Below are 22,058 nucleotides of genomic sequence, written 5' to 3' on the forward strand. Positions count from 1 at the left end.
TTCTAGGTTTTACCTATTTTTTTTAATATGAGTGTACTTATTTTTTATAGATGATATTAATCTATTATTCTTTTATCAAGGAAAAATTGAATATGATGGATAGCCCAAGTGCATCCTTTGAGGAGTCTGACAATTCCAGCATAGAATTTTAAAACTAATACACAGAACACTTCAAATCATGCCCCAATTTTAATCAGATGCCTGGTTACTGCTTTAAAAAAATAGTTAAGAAATGTTAACTCTTTGCATACTGACACAGGACACTTTCCATATCACAGCAAATTAACCTGGAAAACTGCAGTGAGTTGTATTCTTTCTGCATAGGATTGCAACTGGCATATTGACCTAAGCTACTAAAAAGTACTCCTGAACCCAAGAGTTTCTTGATTTCTTTATTATTCCCAAGATCTGTATTTGATCCTTTAGAAGAAGTGAAAGTAAAGATATGAATCTAGGAAATCCATTTTCCTGTCCTCAGTTATTGTTAAAAAAATGTTTGTAGGTAGATTCAAGAATTTCATTACCTTCCTAGTACAAGAAGATGCTTGGGCCTAAACATCATCTATTTACAGATGACATTTAATCCCAAATCTCTGAATAATTCCCCCCACTTAATTTCATGTAGACATAGTTTGCACTCTTTATTGAGTGCACTTTTTATTCAGGCAACCAAATGTCTTTTCAACCCATAACCAGGTTTGAAATTGTTGGAATAGTTCTTATTAGTAGATCTGATATTGCCAGACATTGAAAGGACAACCATAAATTTCAATTGTGATACATTTGATATTTAACAACAGTTCTCTGAAACAATCTAAACTTGGATCTAAACTTCAACAAAAGCTTTTTTCAGTTTTTTTTTTACTCAAAACTACAGTAGATACAGCTGAGGTCCACATGCACATTTCAACCCTGACAGATTCTCATAAGAAAGAGCAAGTAGTACGTTCTCCAAGCAGTTTATTCATTTCCTCAGGATGCAAGAGCTGAAAGATATAACTTGTCGCTAAAATAGCTCAACACCACAGTTATCTTCATCCACAGTATCTCTGCCTATAAATATGTTGAAACACTGATACGCATTCAAGTGACCTTATTCACAACGTTTCTAAAACTGAGAGTACAAGGTTTTACATTGTTTTGTTCAAGAACTTTGCAGAACAGAAAAATAAATCCTGATCAGGTCTTAGAAATTCATCCCTATCCAGCAGCCTCCAGGGGTAGATTGTCTCTCAACCCTGCAATTTATACAGGGAAATATCACACATGATCTAGCGACCAATGGAATAACTACTCGATCCCAATTTTGCAGATTGAGTATAGATATTAATTTCAAAAGTTTACAACTGCCACAGGAAGCAGAGAAGCCTATATTCAATTTATGTCATCTTTTTTTAAGGATGTGCTTGCATTTTGTACATGTTAAACCCACATGTAAGAAAGATTGCTCAATGGAGAATACTTGCTTATCCTTATTTACTATAATTTGTGGTGCACAAGTATGGGTAGTCCTTGGCTTACATCCAGTTGCTTAATGGCCTTTTGAATTTAGAACATACACACTGCCAAACCTACTTATGACTTGTTTTCAAAGTTATGACAGCTGCACCCCGTTCCTTGCAGCCACATTATTGCATTCGGGATCCTCATCTTTATAGCCATTTACAACATCCCACGGCCACACGACCGTGACTTGTGACATTTTTTATTAGTTTCTAGCATTTACTTCTGGTTTCTTTCAAAAACGCCCATTAGGGAAATCTGATTCACTTAACCACTGCAGTGTTCGGTTATCAACGAATTGAAAAAAAAAAAAGTCAAAAAAATGGGTCCAATAGCATAATGCTTCAACTTGTGACTGCGATGACTTGCAACCATATTTCTTCAGTTGAGGACTGCCTATATGGCAAAACATTTGTTATCCAATGTATACAAAGGGAGGTCTTGAAACACTAACAAACAGCACAGTAAGGAAGCAGGGGAATGATGTAGTGGTTAAGGTGTTGGCCTAGAAATCAGGAGAATGTGAGTTCTCATCCCACCTTAGGCCCAAAACAACTGGCTTGGTCACTTTGGCCCAGCCAATCTCTTTCAGCCCAACCTATCTCCTTGGGTTGAGGAGAACAGGCGGAGGAAGGAGTATTCAATATGTTTGTCACCCTAATGTGTGTATCTCTCAAAAAATAATTCAAACAACTCAATAGCTTTAAAAAAAGGTGCAATAAAAATCTAAAATAAATTGATTAAAGGAAAAATTCTAATCATACATGGAATGCATCTTTAAGCTTGTTAAAACTGCTTAGATTAAAACATGAAACTATTAATTGAAACCTCAACTTCTAGTCCTAAAATATTTAATTGAAGGAATCTAGTTTGTATTATCTTAAAAACAATACATATCCTTTCATCAAACTTTTTATAGCCATTTGGGAAAATATTGATTTTTTTCCCTCTGATTACATAGTTATTTTCATTAATATCCTAAAAGGTCTCCAGGTAGCTTTTTGGTAGAAACTTGAATTAATTAAAAATTTGGTTTAAATTCATGTGGCTGTTATAATTGACTGGAAATGCTTTTACTAAGTAATTGTCTCAGTGTGCCTTGCATGTAATATTTCATCTCTTTACTGTGCTACATTTAAGATAATTTATCATCTGTGCATTTTTAATTAATGAGCCGAGCTGATATCCTTTATATGCAGCCTATTAATTTGTCAGTACTTGAGTTCTTGCGTCTGGTCCAAGGGCACATGAACCATCATTTTGCTGAAACTACGCTAGTCTGATTCTAGTTAGTTACTTGGATTTGAAACCATCTGAGAATCTCCAATAGACCTGCTTTAGGTTCATGATGAAAAAAAGGGAGGATATATGTATTATCGTATCTCAACTATGGAAAAAAAAGAGAAACCCATCACTCAGCTATATTATATCTAATGCTCCTTACTTTTTAGAAATAAAAGTTAACAAAACGTATATTTCTTCAACTATGTTTACATAGTTAAATGCTTTAGAAACATCACCAGGTGTCTCACAATAAAAGGATTGTAATATGCAAGCAAGTTTCAATGCATACAGGATTAATACAATCGTAATTGTTGCCACTGATAGAGCTCTGTGTTACTTTCAAATATCCTTTCATTACAGTCCTTTGTATATATTATACCAATTTTTATAAGTGGGTGAAATAGTTTGGATTAAAGCAACTGCATTATAAATCTCCTGTAGCAATCCAATTTATTACAGCATAATCATAAAGAGAAATGCAGCCTTTAGCATTTCCAATGTATGATGTTTCTGCATATTTAAAAGGAAGTGGTTTTCTTCTTGTAATCTTTTGCTTTTTCTCCTTCAATATAACTTTTTCATTCCCTTCTTCATCATCTATAATCGATATAGAATATTATAGAATCATCAATAGAATTAATCATAATTTGTAAAATAATTGTGTGCATAAATTGGGGAGGGGTAGTTCTCCTGATTCAAAGCTTTTAGCATATTCAGGAGATCTACAAAAGTAGCTTGCATGAATAACAAGAGGCTATAATAGAAAACCCACTTAAATTAATGCATTCTTAGTTTAAGAAATCTGGAAATGACACATTTATAGTTGCATGAATTTTACCTTTCTCCCCTCCTACCGTTCATGTAATGCTTTAAACATAGTATTGATAGCTGTATTGGTAGCACCTGGTTGACCTTATCTGAGCTTGGAAGCTCCCGGAAGCAGGGTCAGATAGCTGGATAGGCAACCACCAGGAAATCTGAGACTTTAGGCTAGACTAAGAAGTAAGGGATGGCTCAGTGGGTAAAATGCTGAGCTTGTCGATCAGAAAGGTCGGCAGTTTGGCAGTTCGAATCCCTAGTGCCACGTAACAGAGTGAGCTCCCATTACTTGTCCCAGCTTCTGCCAACCTAGCAGTTCAAAAGCATGTAAAAATGTAAGTAGAAAAAATAGGAACCACCTTTGGTGGGAAGGTAATAGCGTTCTTTGTGCCTTTGGCATTTAGGCATGTCAGCCACATGACCAGAGACGTCTTCGAATAGCACTGGCTCTTTGGCTTTAAAACGGAGATGAGCACCACCCCCTAGAGTCAGGAATGACTAGCACATATGTGCGAGAGGAACTGTTACCTTTACCTTAAGAAGTTAGAAAACATTGCAGAAGGAAGTGGCAACCCATTTGCTTATATGCTTGCCAAGAAAATTGTGAAGGTGTCTGTAAAGTCACAAAGAGTTGAATTTGACTCAAAGGAGGCCATAGCTTTATAGCTAGGTTTACCACCTTGCTAGTTAGGGTTAATAATGCAAGAAAACAGGAGTGGACAACAAAGCAAGTAAGAATAATGGAGCCCAGGGTTTTCCCAGTCCATTTTTCAAGCTGTTTTTCCCTTCTTATATTTTCTAGATGGGCTACACATGCACACACACACACACACACACACACACACACACACAGATAGTTAAAACAGAGTTGAGCAAATTTAATTTTAAAAAGCAGCAATAGAATTCTGTGAACTTTGGTAAAACTGAAAGTCAAAAGTATTGCATGTTTTACACTATGCCTTAAAAAAAAAAGCCATAAGCCACATTTTGTGGAATTTGTTTTCAAATTTCTATCACCTATTTGCAACTTGAGGTCTCAGAAAATTCATTCTTACTCTTAAAAGCAAGGGATACTTTTATTCCAGATAGTGAAAGATGAAACCTAAGAACAACTGTAAGTTTGAAAAAAAATCAACCAAATTGTAACCCCTTTGAACCCATTAGCTTTCTCTGAGAAGCAATTTAAAAGTTTAGTTCTTCATGATACTCAAATGATACACCCACCTCTAATTTATGTGTTGAATGTGTTGGAATAGTGCTATTATTAATGCACTTTTAATAAGCTTTTTACTTCATTTAAATAATGTAAGAATTCTATTCTCATTTAAGCTTGTTGCCTTTTTGACTTGTGGTTTTTGTGCCATCCGTTCAATATGCAATTGTAAGTACACTGAAATGACTTTAACATTATCACAACTGCTCTTGTTAATCAGCAGTAGCATGAATAGCAAATTTCCATTGTAATAAAGTCTTGCTATTGCCAGATTGTCAAACCAACGTCTCCAAGACCTCACCTTGGGAGGGCATACATCTCTAATCTGTCACTACTACAGTAGCCAGCTATAGGCATCTGTTAAACATTGTTGGGTGGTAAAATATTTATCATGGATCACCACTTCCTTAGTCTCTTCAGCATTCTCCCTGTAATTATGGAATGGGACCAAATGGTTTTCCTAGCCAGTTTACATTTTACACCGACTACATTCAGAAATTTTTTTGCAACTCATTCTAGAATTAACTAATATCAGCTTAATTAAGTTTTGAACTAATTTTTTTTTAAAGTTGGGGAAAATGAGTAGAGGAGGAACAAGTATCTGATCTACTCCTTCCTTGTTCCTAATCTTGTTCCCTTTCAATAACATGTATCCTTTTTTAACAGAAGTTAAAAGTAGGGCATTCAAAAACAGCCAAGGAATCCTATTTATTAAACATATGCCTAACATGTAGCAAAGCAGTTATAATTAATCAGGAATAACTGTTCTAACTATATGAACACCTTAAAAGATGGATAAAGTTTTCTGTTGCTCTTGTGGAACAGTGATGGGAAAGAATTATGTTATTTAATAAATTTTCCCTTTCCACATTATGACATAGGGTATTGCTGTAATTCTTTCCATGTCTTACTGAGTTCCTTCAGTGCAGTATGTAATAACCAATTTAAGACACAATTAAAACATCAAAATGGAAAAGGCAACTAATAATTACAAATCTTTACATAGTAAAATTACAAAAGAACAATCTAATAAAAACTAATTTGCAATCACCAAAAGAGCAAAACTAATTAAGATACATGGAATTTCATGCCCTAGCATACTTAACATATAAGACAATTCAAATTAATAAAAACATCCATAAATAATAAAACATTTGAAACACTACATATTACCAGCTTGGTTAAGATCAGATTTTATAATATTGCACAGGCTGTGATCGCTTTCTTCCATTATAAAGCAGATTGTAATATATTTTAAAATCCTTCCTAAAGGTATAAAAAATGGGTATAGTTTAGGGATCTGTTTCAACATTCTGGAAGCATATGTCATGAAAAACCCATGAAAATAACATATGGAAAAAGAGCATGGGCTAACAAACATCTCATTTGAGAATTTACGCTAACATAATTTGGAAATAGAAACATTTTTTTTAGCGATGTGTTCCATACATGATAGAAATTACTGAGAAACATGTTGCTAACATGTTGCAAACATCGTATAGTAAGTTATGGAATAACAGAATGGGAAGGATCCTTGGAGGTCTTCCAGTCTAACCCCATACTCAATATGAGACCCTATCTATTTCACACAAATGTCCAATTTATTTAAAAATCTCCAGTGATGAAGCACCCACAACTTCTGAAGGCAAGCTGTTCCATTGATTAATTGTTCTCTCTGTCAAGAAATTTCTCCTTATTTCTAGGTTGGTTCTATCCTTGATTAGTTTTCATTCAATGAACATCACATTTGAGAATTTAGGATTGATTAGTTTTCATTTATTGTTTCTTGTCCTACCCTCAGATGCTTTGGAGAATAGGTTGACCCTCTCTTTGTGGCAGCCCCTTAGATATTGAAAAACTGCTACCATGCCCTCAAATCCTTCTTTTCATTCAACTAGATATACTCAGTTCCTGCAACCATTCTTCAAATGTCTGAGCCTCCAGTCTCCTGGTTAGTACATTGACACCTTTACCTGCACAGCTTGAGATTGTGATGTACATTTGACTTGTTGACTTGATTCTTGATGTCTTTGTGGAAACTGCATACCTTTCTGTTGGTAAAATAAGTGAAGTGGTTTGCTGTTGAATGTTTTGTTCAGTCTTCCTGTCTAACTATAGCTCTGAAATTCCTTTGGTGTTCCTCAAAGAATGTTTTCCCAGGCCCATCTAAGTAGCCTCTGGTTGGAGAAGAGGTCAGCAAGGTGCTGCCATCTGTTGAGGCATATTTGGAATAAGATATACAAAAGTGTAACGAGCACAGTAATTGAGAGAAATGTGCATTTCTTTGTGTTTGGATACAGTGAGTTCCCAACAGATGAGCACTTCCTTTGTCACATAAGAACTGGAGTCCCAAAAGTTTGAGTATGTGTGAACATGTGTGCATAGAAAAGGGCAATTCACTGCCTGTGAAGCAGAGAACTTTGACTTATAGCATGGGATTCACGGAAAGCTATCATTAAAGATGTTTGCCTTGCCACAGCATTCAATTATTTTAATATGCTTTTTATAAACATCTGGTATTTCCCGGACACAGTTTATGTTCACTGTTGCATTCAGCCCTTCCTTACTTTCTACCAAGCTGATTTGATTGCTGTGTTGGTGCCGATTATATTTAACCTCTTTTGTTTGTAAGCAATAGGTTTTTCTTGTTCAGTAGGTGCAGGCTGATGGTTCTTTAATAGTAGGAGGGTTTAATTATTAGAGCACCTTTCATTTCTTTTCCATAGAGATGCAGAATGTAACTATAATCAGTAAGATATTGACAGCATTGAGGAAGTTCATTATTTTATCATCCGATTAGAGGCAACCTTGACTGATTTCAAAAAAACCTGAGCAGGGTAGGGTCATATTAGTATGTGAATAGAAATCTCCGGCTTAGAAGGAATGATAAAAATATGTGCTGGAAAGCAGTATCAAATTACTTTCACATTGTTGCCAAAAAATAAAAATAAAAAATTACACAGATATGTCTGTGAACTCCTTAGGTGCTGAGCTGGAGTTAAAAAAAATATTTCATGTTAATATATTTTGCCCAAATCACAACTAATATGCTTGGTCTATTTCAGTGTAAACAGATTATATACATGAGAACAGACATGTACACAGACACAGACAGACACATATGTACATGCAAACAGACACACATGTATACATACTGTATAGAGTGTAGATACAAACACAGAAACATATGCATATCAACACAGAGACATATTCACAGATATTTTTGTTTAAGAGAAAGATAGAAAGGATAAGTCACTTTAGAGTTGCTTCCACAAAGTATTAAATTATTTATCATATATTTTTCCTATCTGTAAAAGGACATTTTATCATTACTTTTCTTTAAAGGTTTTCTGTTTTTAGCTTTTGTAGAGAAAGCAAAATAAAACTTTTATTTTCTTAACCAATTTAAACAGAATGCAAAATATTATCTGTATATTTTTTCTGTAAGTGGATAAAAAGAAAAACAAAAGCTGTTTGCTTGGTTCTTTTTTCTCTTTTTATTTTCCATCCAAATACTACTAAGTGAGAAATAAGAAAGCAGGCTGGAATCTTGCGATTTAGTTTATAATCTTTGAAAGAATTTTAGGAGACACCTTAGTTGTCCTTTTTGGTTTGCCTTTGTATCAGGAGGCAAGGACTCAAATACTATAAATTCAAGCTATGTTCTTAGACTATACTGTGCCCTGCTTTTTTAATGCAAATGAGAGGCACAAAATGTCTCTTTGATAATATGCAGTCAGGACACAAAAAAGGTTCATTCAAACAGTAAAAGTAATTCATGAAGTTGAAAAAAAAGAATAAGAAAGCATTATGATTTAAAACAAAAAAGTCTTCATGAATGTATTATAATGAACATAATTTTCATGAGTTAAATATTCCAGAAGCAAAACATGACACAATAGTATTACTAGCTTTGCTCGATAGGAAAAAAAAATATTATTTAGCACAGTTGGAAGTTCCATTCATTTCTGAAATAATGTTCTGCAACTAACATGTACACCCCAAAATCACAGTGTACCCTTAATATATGAATTATTTAAATGAACAGCTAGTCAGTTAATCTGTGCATAACAAGTGATGCAGCAATATTAAAACAAGACAAAAAATTGCACAAAATTCAATATAACCCCTCCCCCCCCCCACACACATTTCACATGTTAGATGTTAATGTCATATTTGGGATACAACAGAGAGTGACATCAAATGACCATAAAGGATAAAACATCTTTATTATATATTCAAATTTATCTTAAGCCAACTTTTATGGGTACATTTGGTTTATTTCAAACAAAGCAAATCCTTTCTTTTTATTAAAAGCTAGCAAAAGTTCAGTGAATGTTAGCAGCATTTTCAATAACTAGCTCTTGCTTTTCATTGTAATTTTCTATCTTTTAAAAATATAGCTTACTAATTCATGACACTTGCTGCTATTTTCTCCTATTTTATTTTATATCTTGGCCAAGAAAGCAAATCTCTGTTATAAAGGAATAGTGGAAGTAGAATTTTAAAGAAGATAATTTAGAATGGTAGAAAGTGTAATTTAGTATTCCACATGCAAAGGGTCTACCTTTCTAGCCATATGGATATGATCTTGGACTAGATTATATAAATTTAAGGACGTTATTAACATTAAGGTTTCTTGGGGTTGAATTCTGGAAACTTTTATGAAAGACCCGTAGTTGGCAAGCTAGTGTTAATGAGGTTTCACTCTGGTCATAGCCAGATCCTCCCGTTGAACATGGAGGAAAAGAACATCCCTGCTTATTCTGTGTTAGATTACCATTCTTAGGTATCTTGGCTTTTCCCCCCTTAGACTTCAATTTCTACAACCCCATCAACAGGCCAATAGTAGATACAATACATTACAGTACACCAAAGAGGGTCACCAGGGCAACGATATCTGAAACAAGATTATCTCTGTTGAGATATCTAACCTTGTAAAAGGCTTCCAGGTTACAGAGGTCACTTGTGCTTCTACAACAAAGATGGATCAATGAGCACCTCTAAATTACAAATGTGATCCTTTTAAGGAAAGTGTATAATAGTTAAAACCATGTGAGACTCAAGCAGAAACCTTCTTGAACTGGGTGGCAAGGTACCATTTCAATTGTTTATTTGTTTACTTTGTTCTGAGAGGACTGTGATCCACAGAAGCTTTTAAAATAATGTTTTTAAGGTGCTGCAAGAGGTTCTGTTGTTATTATTCTGAGAAGGGGATCAGTCATGCTCTTTTTTTAATCTAATTTCTATTAGGAGTATTGATTACAACACAAACTAAACTTACAGGAAGATAATAGAATAGAAAAAAGCAGCAAAAGTGCAGGATGAAAAGAAAGAAGAAGAAAAGAAGTATATAAGGAAGTGACTTCCAACCTTCATCACAAATTTAAATAAATTTAATAACAGTTCATCTCTCCCTTATAAATTACATACTGCAAACAAATATCTCTTTCTCTCATATTTCATTTTTTATCTAGAAGCAGATCCAGTAAAAGTCAACTTTTTAATCCTGGTATCAGCAAAAAGTCCTTAAACAATTTTGCCAGAACTTTGTCCAAAAAAAAGGAAGTTTTTTTTAATCTTAATCAAATAAACCAACATTATGCTCCTTCTTTTTACTTCTAACAGTCTTAATCTTCAAATATTGTTGGAGGATTCAATTTCTCTTCAATTCTTTATCCCATCACACAGGTTTCTTCAAGGTTTTAACAAATCTCTTTTGTAAACCCAATAATTTCATTCTCCTTATTTGACACTTGCATCATCTTTTTCATTTTTAAAACTGAAGCCAGTTTCTTTTGTATATCAGGCATTGTTTCCCAATCATTATCTTGGCCTGTCATTTTACTTGTACCTTTGATACTTTCTCTGTTTTTTCATATAAAATGTGGTTTACATCTGTAACTTCTTAATTACTAGTGTAGTTTATTTATAAAAATAGGTATCATCACCAACATTGTTGATATTGCGGTTACTATCTTCTGCTCCATTCTTCAAATATCTCATTTAATATTTCTGATGTTATAATGTTTTGGGACATTTAAGAAGTCCCAATATTAACTAACATGAAGAACATTTTTCTGTTTTTTTCCTTCTTTTTGGATGCTTTAAACCCCTTTAATGTTCAGTTTCTAAAACCATAAAGTTGCTTATCTTTGTAATAACTTACAATAGCAAATAGCTTGAAATAGATCTATACCAGTCTCCCTTTATTTCTTTGTCAGTAAATAATAAATTTAACACAAAAATAGTTTGTCATGAAAGCGACTGCCTGTGAAAGCTCCTAGATTGGGGCTAAAAGATGAAAGCAGAAGCAGTATGCTCTGTACCATATTTGGGTAGATCAGGTGGCCCTGATAAAAAATACAACAGCAAAATTATCCAGAACAAGTTTGCTTCCCATGAGAAGCTCTTCTGTTATTTCCACAAACTGATGGTAAAAGTCAATATTCCAAATCTATCTGGACTTTTAATTCACTTGCAACTTTCTTAGATCAAAATATTATTTACCTTTTTTGCTGTTTATTTAAAATTCTTCAGGTTTGTAAGGTTGTAATTATTTTTCTTTTGTTTGGAGTTGAAGATAAGCTCCCCCTGATGACATTTAAAACATGTCATTCTGAAGGTGGCTAATAGAAGTGATTTCCAGAAGTGATTAGAAAATGAGGCTTGTGAATTTAGTGTTCTTTAAAGGGCTCTGCTGCACTTGTGAGCAAGGTAACTGATGTCTTCATCTCCTGGTGCTCAAACCGACTGAAAACTACTGTTCTGTAGTCTCTTCATGAGAAGCAGCCACATGTGGGCAATCTCTCATCCTGTCCTTATCTGAAGAGGTTCCAAAGAACCGGCCAATTCCTTGGGCTTTGCTATAGTTTTCCCAGAGATGACTTTCATTTGCCAAAACTCCCCTCCAAGTCACTTGGAATCAGCCATTCTTGTTTCCTTAAATGTGTCAATGTACAATATATTCTGAAATGCATTTGTATGACTAAGGCAGTCATAGAATGGATTCCATTTGATAGAAAGTGTCCTCAAAAGAGGCCTAAAACAAGACGGAGTGACAACATGAGCAAGTATTCTGGGCCCAATTGACAAAAGAAAGCTCAGGACCATATTGCCTGGAAACATACAGAAGAAGAGGCCTTCATCCTGCAGTGGATAGACCACGTCTAAAATGATGATGATGATTTTGAAATTAGTATGAAATAACTTCTGATTTAATCTTAACGAATGTTAGGAAAGGTATACTTGATACATTGTTGAATAAATAATAAATTCATAAAAGTCACTGCTATCAGAATTCTGTTGTGAAGCTTCAACTGAATTTGCTCAGTTTGAAACATACACACACACACACATTTGTATAGATAGATAGATAGATAGATAGATAGATAGATAGATGATAGATAGATAGATAGATAGATAGACAGACAGACAGACAGACAGACAGACAGACAGACAGCATACATACATACATACATACATACATACATACATACATACATATACATATATACATACATACATACATACATACATACCTGGTGGCTTAGTGGCTAAGATGCTGAGCTTGTCGATCAGAAGGTCAGCAGTTCGAATCCCTAGCGCCGTGTAACGGAGTGAGCTCCCGTTACTTCTGCCCCAGCTTCTGCCAACCTAGCAGTTTGAAAGCATTTAAAAATGCAAATAGAAAAATAGGAACCACCTTTGGTGGGAGGGTAACAGCGTTCCCTGCGCCTTCACCATTTAGTCATGCCGGCCACATGACCACAGAGACATCTTCGGACAGCGCTGGCTCTTCGGCTTTGAAACAGAGATGAGTAATGAACAACTAGCACATATGTGCGAGGGGAACCTTTACCTTTACTATATATACACACACAAACACACACAGATATACATACATACATACATACATACATACATACATACATACATACATATATACATGGTTCCTTCAATATGCCTTATTTTAAGGGAGATACACGTTGGATTGGTTCTGGGAAGGGAGTATAAATCTGACCATACATAATCAGTGTTTTATAGCTTTTGTGTTAATGCAAATCAAATGTAAAAAAAGATTCCAGAAAGAATAGCTCTGGCTATTGCTCTGCTTTATATATGGTCCTAATCACTAATTCTTATTTTAAAATCTAAATGTGATTTTGTTTTCTCTTCTAATGTGTTGCAGCTCTCCCAGAGACTTGAGTGAATCCTTTCTCAAGTTCCATCTTGATCATTTGTGTGCAAATAATTAAGCTTTTAAGAGATAATGGTATGAGGCTAATGTACACATCAAAAGTAAAGATCTCAAGTCAGTGTTTATTGAACAGTGGCCAAATCTCCTTTGATATCTCAAAGTGATCTCGGTGATAAGTATGCTTCTTAGCTAAAACCAGTGGGATGTTAATAATTGACTAATTTTAAATAGGATTCCCTCATTTTGAAACAATAACAACAACCAGATGACAGTGCAAAGTAGGAATGACTGATAGATTAAATCTCCCACTCTGCATAATGAATTTCCCCTGTTTTAATGTTAAAATAGTAGCTATCTCGAATATCACCCATTCTTATGCTGCGGCTCCGTATCTCCTGTAGCCTGTAGCATGTGCCTTCCTCGTCTCAAGGATGAGAAACCAACAATGCTTTGAATGTTTTTAACATGGCCTAGCCTGTGGCATGTTCATTCTTGGTCTATTTAGTGCCCTTCTTGCAATATAGAAGGAATAATTATTACTTCCTTACAATAATTGCATTATAAAAATTAATGTTTCAAGCATATGAAACATTTTGGATTTTTTTTTTAAAGAACCAGCCTCATTATGATTTTTTTTCCCCTGGGAGAGATTATCTCCATGAAATAATGGCTTTCATGTGATTATCGCAATTACAGTTTTTTCATGAAACTGAACATTGATGTTAAGCCAATAACCAGACAGTGGGGGAGGGGAGGGAAGAGGAACATGAAAGAAGGATCAGATGACTGAAAACATACCACAATTTGAAATAATTTTGTTCTAATATTTTAGTATACTCAGGCATGTGGCTGTGTGTGCATGTGTTTTATTTACAATCATTATATTATTCGGATGGCTAATTTTAATCTGTTCTTGCGTCTATTTCAAAAAGGTCCAGAACAATTGAAAATTGCTTCACGGAGACAGATTTCTCAGTCTCAGTAGCTTGAGGCTGCCTTGGAAATTCTTGCTTCCTGCATGGAATTAGGCATAGCTTGCTGAGATATGCAAAACAGGATCTGTTGCAAGGTGGTAAAGCAATATGAGAAAGAACATGGTTTTGAATATTAGATTAAGCAGCAGTTATGTCTAAATCAATAAAGCCCCATTAATCTGACTGCAAGCTCCCCAAAACAATTTGAGAATATAATCTCAAATTTAAGAATAATTGCATTACTACAGAAAATGATCAATGAGTCCAGTGAACAGAACAGAATGGAATAACAGAGTTGGAAGAGACATTGGAGGTCTTCTAGTCCAGTGGTCACCAACCAGTGGTTTGTGGCCCACTGGTGGTCCATGAGAAAATTTTGGTGGTCCACAGAAAAAGTATTTGCATTTTTATATTGCACTAAGTACTATTTATATTTTTTAAAAAATTCATATTAGTGGTCCACGGGATTTACAATTATGAATTTAGTGGTCCCTGAGGTTGGCAAACGGTTGGCAACCCCTGTTCTAGTCCAGCTCCTTGCCCAAGCTATACCATTTCAGGTAATTGACTGTCCAGTCACTTTTTAAAATCCTCCAGTGATGGAGCTGCCACAACTTCTGAAGGTCAAGCTGTTCCATTGGTTTATTGTTCTCATTGTCAGGAAATTTCTCCTTAGTTCGAGGTTGCGTCTCTCTTTGGTTAGTTTCCAAACATCTTGTCTTGCCTTCTGCTTTGGAAAATAGGTTGATCTCCTCTTCTTTGTGACAGTTCCTCAAATATTGGAAAACTCTAGTCACCCCTAGTCCTTCTTTTCTCTAGACTAGACATGCAACCATTCTTCAGTACAGTTTGATAATCTCAAAAGCTAGGGCCATTAATCCAGCCTAACAAACTTTCTAAAGCATGAGTGAGCAACATAGGTTCCTAGGGAATGAAGTGACCCAAGGTCCCTACACTCATGATTTCTGAGTACAGGTTGTATAAATTTCCATCATCTTGATGTAAGCAGTGCTTACAAAGTAAGAAGTGTAAGCCTTGAAATAGATAAGTACAGTTCAAAAACAAAACGAATATGCCTCCTCTCAAAACACATGGAATCCTGTGTCTATATACATAATATAGTTTCCATACAATTAATCTTGGTTTCCCAAAACTAGTGAGTTCCAGATCATTGCAATTTGCCCATTCTTAGTTTAGAACTGAACTGATAAGTACTACTAGAAAAAGTGAGAGTTGACAATCGGGCTTGAGAAATAACTTGCAAGTGTCAAGTGCTAGGTATTTCAGATATCACATGATCAACATTTCCAGATAAAATGTTGGAAGTCAAAACCAACCTAGAGGGATAATTTACTTCATTTTTCTTGCATAATGAATCCCTTCAATCCCATGTTACCTTTGGGGAGGAAGAGCCGATTGTATTGATGGGTATTGTTTTAAAAATGTGAATCTTTGCATTAGGTCCTGCCAAAGGTTTATACCAGTGGTGGGCAACCTTTTTTTTCAACTGAGCCAAATCTCGCCAAAACCACGATTGAAATTTATTTTGAGAGCCACATTTTTAAAACCGAAAATACATAGGATGGTACACTGTTTTTAGTTTCAATAAACTCTGGCATTTGAAGCACGCAAGTCTTAAAGCTGTCAAGTTACAAGATCCTTGCATCCCTAACCCTTTAGGAAAAAAACCCCAAGGGGTCTTCAAACCTGACAGCTTGAAGACTTGTGGACTTCAACTCCCAGAATTCCTCCTCCAGTCATGTTGGCCCAGAAACTCTGGCATTGAAGCATGCAAGTCTTAAAGCTGTCAAGTTGCAAGACCCTTGCACCCCTAACCCTTTAGAAAAAAAAACCAGGGTCTTCAAACCTGACAGCTTGAAGACTTGTGGACTTCAACTCCCAGAATTCTGAGAATTGAAGTCCACCAAGGGCATCAATCATATTAGCCCAGAGATCTGCAAAATTGGCTCTTAAGACTGGTGGACTTCAACTCCCAGAATTCTGAGAATTGAAGTCCACCAGTCTTAAAACAGCCAACTTTGCAGACCTCTGTGTTAGCCCAAAGCCTGGCGCTGGGCGGGCCTTGCTCCCCCATTGGTGGAGCCCCAAGAAGCGAGGAGGCAGAAAAAGAAACGGAGGCTAAGGAGCTTCCCCCCGCCCCCTCCCAGCAAAAATCTAACCGGGGAGCCGCGTGGGCAATAGCAAATTAGCCGATCACGCCGCGTGGGCAGTAGCAAATTAGCCGATCACGCCGCATGGGATTTGCTACTGCCCGCCCGGCTCCCCGGTTAGATTTTTGCTGGGAGGGGGCGGGGGGAAGCTCCTTAGCCTCCGTTTCTTTTTCTGCCTCCTCGCTTCTCGTCCCCGCCCGACTTCAGGATCCTCCCTAACCATTGTGGGTCGAAAAGAAAAAAGGGAAAGGGGCGCTTGTTTTGAAGTGCCCGAGAGGAGGGAGGGGAGCCCGGCACACAGAAGAGCCACATTAAAGTGAGTAAAGAGCCACATGTGGCTCGCGAGCCACGGCTTGCCGACCACTGGTTTATACTAACAAAGCCAAAGACAAATGATCAGTACTGTGAATGTAAGAAACTGGCAACACTTATATCGGAGACACATTTATCATAGAACTGTAAGGCATAGTAAGAAGTCTCCAATGTTTATTTTCTTTTACTATTTCTCTAGAATAAACTATATAAGCTTTTCTTTATGTAAATGTCTTGTAGCTGCACAGCAGTTCATCTTAAAATGTCAAGCTACAATAGTGCTTAAGTTTTCTTTTATTACCTGTTACAGACTTTTTTGTTTCAGTGCTGGAAAGCTGAAATGTCGAGCTCAACAACAGCTTTCTGACCATTGTTACTGACCCAAGAGTCGGCTTTCAACTAACAATATAAGTTTTCAGAATTTGGAATACTCTTGGAAATAAAAACCAAAATCATTGTGGATCATTGATCTGTCAGCTAATGTTTCTTTTTGTTGTTGTTATGTGTATAAAAAATGATGAAATCCTTCGTAAGAGTATTAAAATAGGCCTTTTATCGCTATATAAACCTGGATAACCTTAGAACATTGACAAAAATGATTGTGCAGTGATTACTACAACCTGGACAACTTATCAATGTACTTGCCACAATATTTATGTATTAAGGCAAATTTTAAAATATTAATGCGGTTATGATTTTTATAATTATTAAGGAGAAAATGTAAAGAAAGCATTCAGTCTTTTATTTTTTTTTAGAACTAAAAACCTTTAACTTTTTGAATTATGATTGTGCCAACAATGGGTGGTATTTTTTCATTGAAAGGGGCAAGCTAATATTTAGCTGAAAACCGTATTGCCTCTGAGATCTGTCTTTAAATGTTTACAATTTTACTGTAAATTATATTAGTATATCAGCATATAATGAATGCATACAAACATGCAACATGAAGCTACGAAAAAGCAGGAAAGAATCTTCCTAAACTCAGTGCTGAAATTAGTGGAATTTCTGATGTGTTATTTGTATTCCTTAATCTTAACGGAATTGAATTCTCAGCAGGATATACAATCACTGATTTTAAGCAAAAGTTAGACAGCTGGATTGAATCATTAGAACAAAAAAATGAATTCAAGAAAGAAATATGCTAAACATCAGCATAAAACATGAATATGAAAGAAGTTATTTATTCAAGATGCGGAAAATGACAGTAGGCATGACTTGTTTAAAGAAGAGTTAAAATTTTAGTTCTAGCACAACAACTGTCTTCATTTAGTATCAAAGTACTTGTATCTCAGGCGGTTCTTTCTACACTTCGCTAATCATTATAATTAACTTGTCTTTTACTGCCATTAATTATATGATGTAGTAGTCCATTAATAATTATGAGAGTGACACACCTCAGCATTTTCATCTTTAATTATAGATAACTACGTTTTTATGATTCAAGAAAATGGCTAATAAAACTGTTCAATAAACACCCACACTATAGATACATAGGTAGAGATACTTATACATATTTACTTGTCCTACAGCACCCTTACCCTTCAGAAGAACAGAAAAAGCAGTTGGCACAAGACACGGGGCTGACAATACTTCAAGTGAACAATTGGTAAGTAATTATACTTCAGTATTTACCCAGTATCAGAATTACAGCCTCTGGCAACTTGCAGCTAATGGTTTGCATTATGATGGTCCACCTTTTAGTAACTTTCTTTCTTAGTTTAAGATGGCAAATCCAGCATTAGCCTAGAAAATGCTTTAAGCTAATGGAGCCAGTGATTTTGTTCTCCTTGTGTTATGGCTATTGGCTTTTCCACAACAGTGGAAATAGTTAGGTTTCTTTTTGTAAGTGTTTGCATGGTGATTGGGTAGAATGGATTTGTTTTTGACCTCCTTTCAGGAAATCAATTTCTCAACAGCTAGGAAATTACGAATGAATTAGCTATTATGATAGTTATTTCATGCTCATTTTAGTGTACCTTTGCATGCAATGTTATTCAGAATTGCTGCAGTTGAACATAGAGCGGTCTAAATCTTTTTAATGTCTCTCAAGCCATGAGGTAGAAAACTGGTTAACATAATTACTAATAAGCTAATTAGCAAAAAGAACAAGCAGAAATATAAATGTCCAAATCTTGGTTTAGGAGGAAAAATAAAACTTCTTAAAATATATTAAGTTTTTGTTGTTTCTAATAGTATAGCTCTTAGGGGGAAAATGCAGTTAAATAAACAATTTAGTGTGTTACATTTGTTATTTATATGAAATGTGGGCTTCCACTGAAACAGTATTTAAATTATATTGAAATCTAATGCTGTGTAAAATTAAGTGAATCTAATTAATTGTCCCAATAATTTTAGATTAGTATTTACGATATGGCAATCTTATCATCTTTGAAGTAGCATTCAGGAAATGGCCAAGGCAAGCTCCAAGTGTGATGTGAAAAAGATCTAGACAATTTTTTTCTCTTGTCTTATTATTCCAAAAGTGTCAGAGATTAATATTGCTGAGACTTTGATTACAAGGGTAATCCATTTTAGTGAATAAATTTGGTTTTGATGCTTTATTGCACCTGCATTAACCAGCTTTTCACAGACAGAATGACTAGAGACCAAAGAGAGGGGCTTCAGATATATTAAACTCTTATTATAGAAAATGTAATTTCTGTCAATATAATCCCATGTATTCTTCAATTTAGTACTTTGGAGATAACAAGCTACTTACAATATATTTGCCTTCAGAGGATTAATTCACAAAGTGCTATCTGTAAGACACAGACAGGCTCATATAATCAGAGCTTGTAAAGGTTATCAATTGGTGTGACCTTACAGCAGACATAGGAGATCAATTTTCTGTAGCCTTTTAAATATGTTGAACAATGAGATCAGAGAATGTTTTGTGCGTTGATTTACACTTATTTTTTTTGAATGTGATGTACCAAATAATAAATAATTATGTGTTAATCACTAATAAGGACATCAGAATATAAAAGCACATTTGATGCAGATTTATTGTAATAACATGCTTGGCTTGTACGTCTGTATCTTGCTTTGTTGAATCCTTAAAATAGGTAGGCAATTTTGCAAATATGTAATGCTACTACTTACAGTGTTTACTGAAATTTGTCTTTGCGGTCAATAACATATTGCAGCCGTGCATTGGTAAAAACGTACACAAAAGTTTCTGATGATGTTATCATAGTGTTGTCTGCTTCTATATGAAGGGAAGAATACATTTGGACATTTGTAATGTACTGTTGTATCTCTAGCTGGGTATCTCTAGTCTTCTACTAGCAATCTTAACTTATTAATAAATTCTAGGAAATATTGTGAAAGAAAGTTTTAAAATATGGTCCTTACGTTACATTGAATAATCAGAATTTGGTATTTGGTTTCATTTTTGTTCTACTTCTATATCATCGGCTGTAATGTTGCGATTCAGTGCATTTATTTTAATATTTCTTCTTTGGTATTATGTATGTAAATAACCCCTGTGAATATTTTCTTAAAGGGTGGGGTTTAAAAAACAAAATGTTAAAACATGAGTTATTTAAGAGTCGCATTAAAAGGGATTAAGAGCCAAATTAAAATAGAATGGCCAAGAAATAAAGGGAAAAAAGATTGCCGAGTTCATCAGAGTTCAAATGAGACAAGGCATGTTGGTTAGAGCAGGAATTTAGAAGACAGTTTTTGTTAGGGCTTGTACCGCTTTATTTTCTAGCCCTGTTTGAAAAACGCAGATCCCTTGAAGTGAATAGGTCATATTCCCTGAATCAGGATTGGCTAGAAATATATAAACTATATTGTGTGTTATTATAAGCTTGTGAATTATTCTAGCCTTCAAGGATAGATTTGAAACCTAGATAATATTCTATCAACAATTATGCTGGGTATGACTAACATGTAATATCCTAAGGGAAAACAATGTGGTTTATGATAGCTTCCTAAATACTTCATTTTAATGAATTCTGAGTATTTCTAAATAGTGCTGTGCAAATAGAAAGCCTGTATGATGCATCTGGGCTCGGATATATATTTTTTAAAATCTGACTCCTGAGCAACTGAATATCCTAAGCTGAAATTCTAAAAAAATCATGGCATTTGGCATATATATATATGTATGTATGTATGTATGTATGTATGTATGTACGTACGTACGTACGTACGTACGTACATACATACATACATACATACATATTCCTGTTTCCCAAGGCAGGGGTTAGACAAGAGCCGCCCTATCATTAGGCAGAGTGACTACATGATTGCTTTGCATATCCAAATTAAAAGCCCAGAAGGTATTGGAGATAGACAAAGCTATACATGCACTGGACTGCCTGCCCTGTATCATCTGAACTATTCTGCCACATGCAAATGAAATAGAAACAGCCAGCATTGAATTAAAATTAAGCTGCCAGGTTGGATGACTCCTCCATGAAGAGATTTGGTGAGAGTGAGGGCATTTTAGATTTTGCTTCAGGCAGCAAAATGTCTTGGAGTGGCCCTAGATTAGCCTCTACTTTCAAGAGCAAGGCACTTGAGAGAGAAACAGAAATGAGCTTCACTGTCAGCACCTATACAACTTAAACGAGAACTCTTGGACTTTGGATGCTGTGCTAAAACAAGCCAATACAGGGATAATATGTTTCATGAACAATTATGTACATTGTGACTATAGCTGCTCATTGTTCAAGGTATGAATCTTTTCTCTGACATCAAACAATTAAGGTGGCCTTAAGCAAGCTATTCCCTCTCAACTTTAGCCTTCCAAATGCAATTTGGCAGGATCATATAGAATAGATTTACCTTGGAGGTTGGATTATGTTACATTATACATTAAGTCCTCTGTTAAATTAATTTAAAATATTTTTATAGCAGCTTATGAAACAGTTGACAAGATAAAATTCAAAACAATAAACTAGAAAGTAGTTAACTAAAATGAAGTTTACAACTCCTACAAATTTTTAAAGCACTATGCAAATTAGGACTGTGTAATGCATCCAAAAGATGTGCTTGCAAAACATGTTAGCACAAGTGGAGCCCTTTCTGTTCATGTACATGCAGACAGCCTGGAACAATGTGTGAAAAAGTTGTGTGAGATTTCCACCTCTTTCAAATACTTTACACAGCTCTAACACAAATTCTAAGTCGTCAATTTGTAATGGTGCCAGTTATATATTCTATAATAGGAGAATGAAGAATTAAGCTCAAGTTGTTGACTTGCCCAAGGCAGCTATCTCAAATTAGTAGTAGCACCTATTGGTAATCACAGGTTTGCCTTGTACCGGATTTTTGGATTGTTCTTCAGCTGTCTTTCCACTGAGCTAGGATCAGAGGTGGTATTCAGCAGGTTCTGACCAGTTCTGGAGAACTGGTAGCAGAAATTTTGAGTAGTTTGGAGAACGTAAATACCAATTCTGACTGGCCCTGCCCCCATTTATTCTCTGCCTCCGGTGTCCCAGCTGATTGGGAGGAAATGGAGATTTTGCAGTAACCTTCCCCTGGAGTAGGGAGGGAATGGAGATTTTACAGTATCCTTCCCCTACCACACCTGCCACGCCCACCAAGCCACGCCCACAGAAACAGTAGTA

At 35.4% G+C, this 22,058-nt stretch overlaps 1 protein-coding gene across 4 annotated transcripts in view; it reads left to right on the top strand.

Moving 5' to 3' along the window:
* MEIS1 (Meis homeobox 1) overlaps positions 1-22,058 on the top strand; it is a 184,568-nt gene that overhangs the window by 128,119 nt on the left and 34,391 nt on the right. For all 4 annotated transcript variants that reach the window (XM_081943584.1, XM_081943585.1, XM_081943582.1 and 1 more), the window contains exon 9: positions 18,006-18,082. In XM_081943584.1, the coding sequence (XP_081799710.1) occupies positions 18,006-18,082 (77 nt within the window). The remainder of the gene's footprint in view (positions 1-18,005; positions 18,083-22,058) is intronic.

The sequence above is a fragment of the Natrix helvetica genome (assembly GCF_964273705.1).
Source record: "Natrix helvetica genome assembly, chromosome: 2".
NCBI lineage: Eukaryota > Metazoa > Chordata > Lepidosauria > Squamata > Natricidae > Natrix > Natrix helvetica.